The sequence below is a fragment of the Hirundo rustica genome, chromosome 10 (genome assembly GCF_015227805.2).
Source record: "Hirundo rustica isolate bHirRus1 chromosome 10, bHirRus1.pri.v3, whole genome shotgun sequence".
In the NCBI taxonomy this organism is placed as follows: domain Eukaryota; kingdom Metazoa; phylum Chordata; class Aves; order Passeriformes; family Hirundinidae; genus Hirundo; species Hirundo rustica.
In genome coordinates this window covers 16,294,950-16,303,442 of record NC_053459.1, presented here as the reverse complement: position 1 = coordinate 16,303,442, position 8,493 = coordinate 16,294,950, and the positions used below count along the sequence as shown (strand labels likewise).

Sequence of the window (8,493 nt, the reverse complement as noted above, 5' to 3'; positions counted from 1 at the left end):
CAAAGTAAGTCCATCAAATTCCAACTGGGATTATGTGGAATGGTAATGAACACCTGACACAGAAGATGTGACATTTGTTGGTGCAACAGAAAAACAGCAGGAAGAAATACTGCACTTCACATAAGTTTTAAAACTTTATTTCAAATACCCATGGTTTCCTTTTATATTATCAATGTGCTAGAAGTTCACACTACTGGCAGAATACAGGCGATTTAAAATATACAATATTCAGACACATTTATATGTAACAGAAAGGATGGAATGTATTTACAGACATACAGCATGGGATGAAGCTTTAAAATCCTTTACTCTATTACTTACACGTTTACACTGTTTTCAGAAATAACAAAATTAGATCACTTTGTATAACATCACAATATCTATACAAAAGAACTTTTTGATGTCCAAATTCACCTTACCAGTCCTCTGTTTCTAAAACCGTTTTTCAAAGAACCATTTACAGTCATAAAGGGGTATGAACACCATCCTGCTGCTACCGAGAACAACAGAGGTGCTCCGGTGCTGTAAAGAGTTGTCCCTGGTGGACTTTAAGCAGGATGTGGGGCATTTACAAAAGCCTCTCCTCCGAAGGGGGAACCCCAGCTGCTCTGCCCTGGCCCCCCAGTGCCATTAGGGGCTCCCGAGTGCCTGGAGTGTGTGGCTGTGCAGAGCCTCAGACACTGCTCAGGGCTCACCAGGTTTGAGGATGGAACGTGACACCATGGAGTCAGTGAACAGCAGCAGCACCCAGCACTGAGGTGGATCCCTCCTACATTCTCCAACGCAAATGCCCCCAAGAGGAAGGACAGCCTCTTCTTTGCTTTAACACACAGAATAGAACTTTATACATGTTTTCTTTCAAATACTCTTCTCATGGGATACAACAAAAATTGCACATAACTACACTGAAAAATCCCAACCCATTTTGCAAGAGAGAACTGAAGCGGGTTTGGTGTTAACACGTTAAATAAACCGTCCGATGAAACTTCAGGTTTGTATTTTTGACCTAAGCGTGTGGACAAGATTTAGCGCTTGCCAGCCTGAAAACATAAGATTACAAATGTCAAACTAACACAATTGCCTACACTGAAACTGCCAGAGTGAACGTTGCTCACAACAAAGTACCTGGTGCCAGGGTCCCGCTGCCTGCCTGGCCCCCAGCCACAGGTGGCCACGAGCCACTCAGGGCTGTGAGCCACACATGGCAGTAGGAAAGGGCAGGCCAGACTCGAGCCCCACCCCATTAAAAACCACTGTTAATTAAATGACAAAATTTCCACCAACCTGAATACTGCTAAGTTTCATTTTCCTTAAGTGCTGGAGCAATCACCACACCCTTGCAATTCCATGAAGGGAATGGTTTTCTTCAAACAGGGGTATTTAAATAGTCCATGATGGGTGTGCTGCTAAATGCAACTATCCCTGTAACAACAGGTGACCTAATGCTGGAAACCACGATGAATTCAGTGTTTCCCTGTCTCTCCAATTACGAGCAGAGGAACCAGGAACACTCTGTGTCCTGTGAGTGGCAGCACCTTCCCCTCAGCAAACTGCAGCAGACACTTCAGACACCTCTGTGTAACCCCGGAATAGCCAAAGCTCCTCACCAACGGCATTAAGTGAAACACAAAAACTGCTTACGGTGGTGAGAATGCCTGGGTGGAGCTGCTCCTGGCACTCCCTGCAGGGCTCAGGGCATTGCATTTGCCCAGCACGAGGAGGTTTCTCTTTGCAGCTGGGCACTCTTAACACCTTCCAGGTGTTCTTCACTTGGAATGTGACCAACCAATGCCAATAAGAAACAATTGGAATAATTATGAGAAACAGGGGATTCAACAATCACCACAATGGCCCTTGAAAGAAATATACAAAGCAAAACAAAACAGAAACAAAACTGCAAATCAAAAGGGGGCAAATGCAGCTAAGACCTGTCCATGGCAGCTCCCACAGCAGGTTTTACTTCTGCAAAAATAGCTTTTAGCTAATTTGTTCCCATTTCTTCTTCCTTTATCTGCATACAATTCTCTTGGTGTATTCTGCTTCAAATATATCCCAGACAGAATATGGCTGATGCCTGGAGTTGCTTTCAGAACCTCATGTACCATGCAGTAGTAGCATAATGTTCAGGGATGCTTTAAATTGGGTAACACCTGACAAAGAAACCGCAGGGGTGGAAAGCAGGATTTTGTGAAGCCTTTTTGTGGGGGGAAAAAAATACTCTTAATTGATCTGGTAGTGAGCTCGGCCTTGGCACTAGGACCAGAGCATATAGCCCTGTCTCCATTTTGCATATCAGCTTTCCAGGAAAATGCAAAACTTGTCAGCTGCCTCTCCCACTTCTGTACAGTGAATTTCCATTTTTACCTTAAGGAAAGAGGAATGAAGTAATAGCAGTTCTGTATAACCAGCACATCTCTCTACATAAACTCCAATAAAGGGCTTTATTGAAAGCCTTGTCTAACCCTTCAGAGCTGCCTGAGCACAGACGCTGCTCTGACAACACCCAGCCCACCTGGGGAACTTGAGATCCGCTCTAACATGATCCGTTCTGTGCCTGCAGGGGATGCTTCAGCCCCTCAGAAACGTGTTAGCTGGAAGGGCTTCGAATGACCAGCAGGGCAGGCTGGCACCGTTCCCACTGCAGGGAAGTGTACGGGATCCTGGTGATCCCACAAACCGCCAGAAGGGGATGTGAGGACACGGGCAATCTCCCTCCACTGCTGTTGCAAAAGTGTTCAGATAAAGACGTGTTAGAACTCAAACTGAAAGTGAACCCAGCAAGAATGCTGATGGGATTAATCCCATTTGAACAGATGGGATTTAGCATCTTTTACTAAAGGTGTTTCTGGCAGAGAAAACATACAGTAATTTTTCCATTGGGGAAGAAAAAAAAAAAAAAAAAAGTGGGTTTTTTCTTCAACTTTTAGTAATGAGGACCTGCCAAGGCAAGTGACAGCTGTGTGAGGTTTGACCCTGTTATCAAATACTGCAGGTTAAGATTGTGTGATGCAATTTTTAAAATATTATAATAGAAACTCCATTTCTTTGCACCCTGTATAAGAAATTTAATTCCCGTGTGCCCACTGCAGCAACTTTTTTTTTTTTTTTTTTTTTTTAACAAATTCCCCTAGGAATTGCTTTTCAGACTCTAAACCCATTTCTTCATCCTGCAAGGTCAGTTTCTAGAGCTGGCTCCAACAGCCAGCCACTGGAATTCCCTGCCCTCCTCCCAACAAACTCTCATTTTTTTTTTTTAAATAAGGGGCAAAAATACTGGTAGTAAAAAATGTTACTGGAAACTGTTGTGATCTCCAAAAAAACGGAGAAATGAAGTAAAACATTCCTGTCAGGAATCACGGAAACTCATTTCCTTAGAACAGAGCTCTGTGTGTTTGGATGCACTGCATGGGCAGTAAAGTCTTCAGGTCCTTCTGCTTTAGCCAAGGTAACCCAAAAGGTCCCGGAGGTCTTTACACAGCAGACAAGTGGTGAAGTGGCTGCTGCTTTGGGGGTGCCAGCTCCAGGAGCGCCTGGACAGTCACAGCTACCTGTGTCAAACCCTTCTCTTCTAAAATATGCAGAGGCAAACATAATTGCTCCTGAATGGGGAACAAAACAAAGACAAAAAACAAAATGGATGAAAACGACTCAACTGAAAAGAAAAAAAAAAAAAAAAAATTAAGCAAAAGGTGACTGAAATATGAAATGTTAGGGACAGGCAGCACACACACATAGGGGTAGGACACGAGATTTCTGCTTGTCACAAAGGAACCATGACCTTGACTACTCAAGAAAGGTGGCCTTGGACGAATGTATTGTGTTCTTTTACTAGAAAACTCTACAAATAAGAATTTGAAAAGGGATTGTGGGAGAAAAGGGGAATAGCAAATTGTCCTCCATCTCTGCCCACACTGAGATGGCAGCAGCTGATGAAACCAAAGCAGATGAAGTTGAAGAGGGAGAAGCTTTGCTTCAATACGATCAATGTGCTACAACACAGAGCAGGAGAGGAACCACAGCTTCCTTTCTGAATCACACCTTTTGGAGAGAGTCTCTTGGGACAAACCTGCACAGCTACAGCTGTGAGGGAAGCTCTGCTGGGGAGCAGGGAATCAGTCAGTACCACTCACTCACCTCCCCAAAGCTCCCCTGCTTAGTGGGTGGCTCCCAAAATCATCCTGAGGAATAACAGTAATACGCAACATGCAAAAAGAGGTTTCAAACTGTTTATTAATAGTTGTGCTATTCTCAGTCTAAGATGTATTTAAAGCCTCATCCTACAGAAATCTTTGGCACCTCCTGGCCATCCTCACTCCCACAACAGTCAGGATACATGTCCAACAGTTCTCTGTATCTGCAGAAAATAACCCAAGTGTGTCCTTCCTATAGAGCTATAGAGACTATTTCTCATGTGCTATTTTCACATCAACTGGCATTTCTCCACTCCTTGAGTCTTTACTGATTTTTGAGGTTAAAGAAATCCTTCATGACAGTGGCAGCCAACATTCCTCCCAAAAATCTCCCAGCAGAGAGAAAACAAGTGAGCCCCGACTGAAATTCTCATAGAAAGCCATATGCTCAGGCTAAAATACATTTTTCTTCCAGCAAATGTATAGTACTTTGAAAAAAGTGTGCTTTTTGAGAAAATACTTGTAAACTTGAGTAAATATGCCTTATCTTTTTTGTTATGTATGCAAACAGATAAGGGGGAAAGGCTTTGGAATGACTCCATACCACAGACAGTAATGACAAACAAAATTTAAAAACTGGAAGGCACTGTTAGTGTAAAACCCCTTGCAGCTTTTATCACAGTGTTCATTAGAAGTTAAGAAACACAGGAACAGAGTTCATTTTAGTTCATACCAGTAAGCAGTGCAAAAATAGCTTACTTAAAAAATAAAACAATCTCCCCCTGTCAAAAGTCCCTTCTTCACTCAGTGATGTTTGGCTTGGACAGAACACTTGGTGTGACTTGGACAGAAGGCAGCAGCTCTTACTTGCTCCTTTGATAAATACTCACTTCACGGTACAAGAGCTTGTGAGACCCACATACACATAACACATTTTTACTGCTAGTGACCACATTTTGCAACTGAACTCCTGTGTACCTTAAACTGTGCTTCAGAGGTGTTCCAGGTTATGGCTGGAATGCCAACACCACTTGCACTGGGCTTCCAAGCCATTTACTGCCCTTGCAGATATAACAGGAAGTTTTTGAAGACACATTTGGAACGGCCATTTCCTGACCACTTACCTGTCACTGGTCTCTGAGCAGAGCTCCCTGAATGGATCTCCACTCTGAGGAGACACGGTCTGTTACACACATGGGGAGTGCCCTGAAGTTCTGAGGTGTCCCTGAGACATTAAAGCGTTAAAGCACCAGGATGCTTTCCCTGGGGAGGGAAAGGCTGTGAAGCTTTATGGAAGACCACCTGAGTTTTGTAGAACAGTGAACAGTGCTTGTGCAGCTGGGACTTATATTTGTGCAATTGTATGATACAAGTGTTTCTGAAAATGACAGGATAAGAGGAAGGGAATAAGCATGGACCAAGGTTTGGGTGGGGTGCCCAAGATCCAGTGACAATTCAACAAGTTTTTGGTCAGTCTTATCCAGATCACAGTAAAATGCTATGACATTCTGTAGCATCTGACAGGATCTGACAGGAAGATTTTTCTTCCTGTGCCAGAAAACTTTTCTCTTAAAGCTGTTGAAGAGCTTAATTTCTCTGAAATTTTTCTGCTTGAACAGTTATAAAGTTCAAGTAGCTCAGGATTCATTGACAGTTGCTTTAAAAATCCTGACTCAAAGTAATACCGCAGAGTCTATAAATTTGAGAAATCAAATGCTCTCAGAAGCAGGATAAAGGACTGGGGTAAAAACCAAACCAGTTAGAAAGCTCTGTGGATGACACCAGACCACGTCTCCTGAGACTGTGAGATCGCATCAAGAACATTGACATCGAAAAAATACTTCACATTGTTTAACATTTTTTATCAGGTAATCCTCAAGCAATTGACCAAAGTGGTTGCATTTCCCATAATACAGATGGGAGAACAGAGGCACAATGTGACACGGCAGTTTTCACTACAGCACGCACCACGTGTCCTGACCTCAGCCCTTGCTGGAGCCCAGGGACAGCACGTCCTCCCTTGGAAAGCATTTCATCTGCTCAACGTGACACAGCAAATACAAATGGGAACTGGGTCACGGACGGTGCTGTGGCTGCACCAACGTGTTTGCACTTCGTACTTGTCACCTCTGTCCCATCCGTGGGAAACAAAGCACTTCACACACACAGTCTTGGCAAAGCCCAGAATCTGTTCCCAAGCACTGGAGTGACGGAGGGAGGAAGCAGCACCACTATCCTTCACTAGAGAAAAAAGACCCAGCGATAGAACATACAGAGCGTTAGCATTAGAGTACAGTAAAACACCACAAAGCCCCAGAGCTGAACGGAAAGGGACACAAGACTGGATTCTTCTGAATCTGTCCCCAGGGAAAGAAGAGTCTCAACTGTTCTTTTAACGCTGAGGTTTAGCTGGAGAATGTCAGAAGGGGAACAAAGATTGTCCTGTCCAGAGTGTGTGAGCAGGAAGGGAAAACAGACAGAAAAAAAAGGTCAGTCAGTTAGCCATAGCAACATCCACGAAGCAGTTATCAGACATCTCAGATACAACCTACACATTTGAGAAGCACATCACACCTGGTTAATTCTCACATAGAAATCTCCAAGACTCCCATTGCAAAGAACTCAGTATCAGTGCTTAGTGTTCAGTGAGGTGCCTGTCACGTCTCCAGCTCCAACGTGTAACTATTTCTTGTTGTTGAAAACAGCAGTTTACACAAGCCTCAGTGAAACCCATTTTTCTCCAGAAGAGAAGAGGTTACAGGTATCTGAGATGCTGCTGGCATTGAGTATTCAACAAAGTTCAGCCTCCACATGTAACTTAATGAAAACAGCAGGACAAGGAATTATTTATGTGTAACTGATGCTTGAATGCAGCGTCCTGCAGAAATATCTATTACTAATTAGAGTTTAAGAGCTCTATAACTATTCCCATTGTGTGTCTCTTGTCTCCCTTTCCCACAGGTAACTGCTAATAATCAGTGAAATCTAGATGCATGGATCAACCTGTTCAGCTGAGGTTTTCTTTTGATCCAAGGGCTTTAAAACCACCAAAGTCCTACAGAAATTGCTGCTCTGCTGTGGTGCCTGTAATTAGCCCCTTCTGAAAGTAGCCTTCCCCTTAAAAGACACATATTCCTACATGGATCCATGCTTTCAGAAAGCCTATTGTTTTTGTAATTATAATGGAAATGAAATGAAAAACCTGCAGGCAACTTTTCAAGAAAAACATACTAGGCTGCCATGCCATCCTTACATACAGGTATGTTATATTCACATCCCAGTAGAGATGTAGTGCAGACATGTGAGAGCAGCTTCCGAGTTCACAGGGGGTATTTTACTAAGTTTTCTCAGAGAGACCCTCCTTGAACTCTTTCACATTAAAACAAGATATATGAAAAAACCAGGAGGGCTCTACACAGTGGGGGTAGCAGATGGAGCAGCCTGGGTTTAGAGGGGACTTTTTCTGGGTTGGCCTTTGTGTTTGTTTGGTTTTGACTGTGGGTCATTCCAGTGATCTTCTTTGTACTGCAATCCCATAAAAGTTGTATCTTCATACTTGAGGGAGCTATAAATAGGGAAGCTGGGATGAAATTGCTCAATGCCCCAGATGAATTTATATTGTGCAGTTCTGCTGGGATTGAAAGTGCAAAGCTTTTTAGGGGACCAAAGCAGTGCAGGCTCTCCCAGCATTAATGATCACTTACAACTCCCTAGCCCCTTCCAACACATTTCACCACTGAGCCATGTGAAATTGCCAGGCAGCTCAATAAATAAGTCATCCTAAAATCCCACTGGCTCAAATGTCTGCAAGTGGTCTGAAACCACCAGAAAATCCTGCATGACTGACTCAAGAACTGCCTTTAGATGGAGCTGGGAAATGAGTCACGGGGTCTACTTCTCCCTTTCAGAACACAAAAGAAACCAGCACCTACAACGGAACCACCAATGCTCAGCAATGTAAAAACCCAGGTCAATTAGTGCACTGGAAGGGAAATTAGGAAAAATAGAACGTATTAAAACTATTTCTAATGAGACAGCTGCTGAATAAGACAAAGTGCATAGGACAGGACAGCATAAAACAGGATAACTGGACCAACAGGATAAGATGGACTATTTAGTATGTGTCCACCTCCTAGATCTTCAAAGTTTCAAAAGGGGACAAGGGAAGACAGACTTCTGTCATTGACATAACAAAAGAAGTATGGACTATAGAAAGACAGCTACCATCAAAGAAAGGGCCAATAATTCTGTGACTTGTTGCTAAGACAGTAAAGACATTCATGTAAGAAAATTATTGTGAAGGAACATGAAAAGCTTTGGGATAAAAAAAGCCACATGCAAACCATCATCCAGATTTTATCGC

At 43.1% G+C, this 8,493-nt stretch overlaps 1 protein-coding gene across 22 annotated transcripts in view; it reads right to left on the bottom strand.

Moving 5' to 3' along the window:
• Positions 1–124: 124 nt before the first annotated feature.
• LRCH3 (leucine rich repeats and calponin homology domain containing 3) overlaps positions 125–8,493 on the bottom strand; it is a 62,178-nt gene continuing 53,809 nt past the window's right edge. For 8 of the 22 annotated variants that reach the window (XM_040074876.1, XM_040074880.1, XM_040074882.1 and 5 more), the window contains one exon: positions 125–3,599. In XM_040074876.1, the coding sequence (XP_039930810.1) occupies positions 3,471–3,599 (129 nt within the window). In that variant the 3' untranslated portion in view covers positions 125–3,470. Of the gene's footprint in view, positions 3,600–3,629; positions 6,573–8,493 lie in introns of those variants that run through there. The other 14 variants (XM_058422012.1, XM_040074861.2, XM_040074863.2 and 11 more) reach the window with 3 other exon arrangements.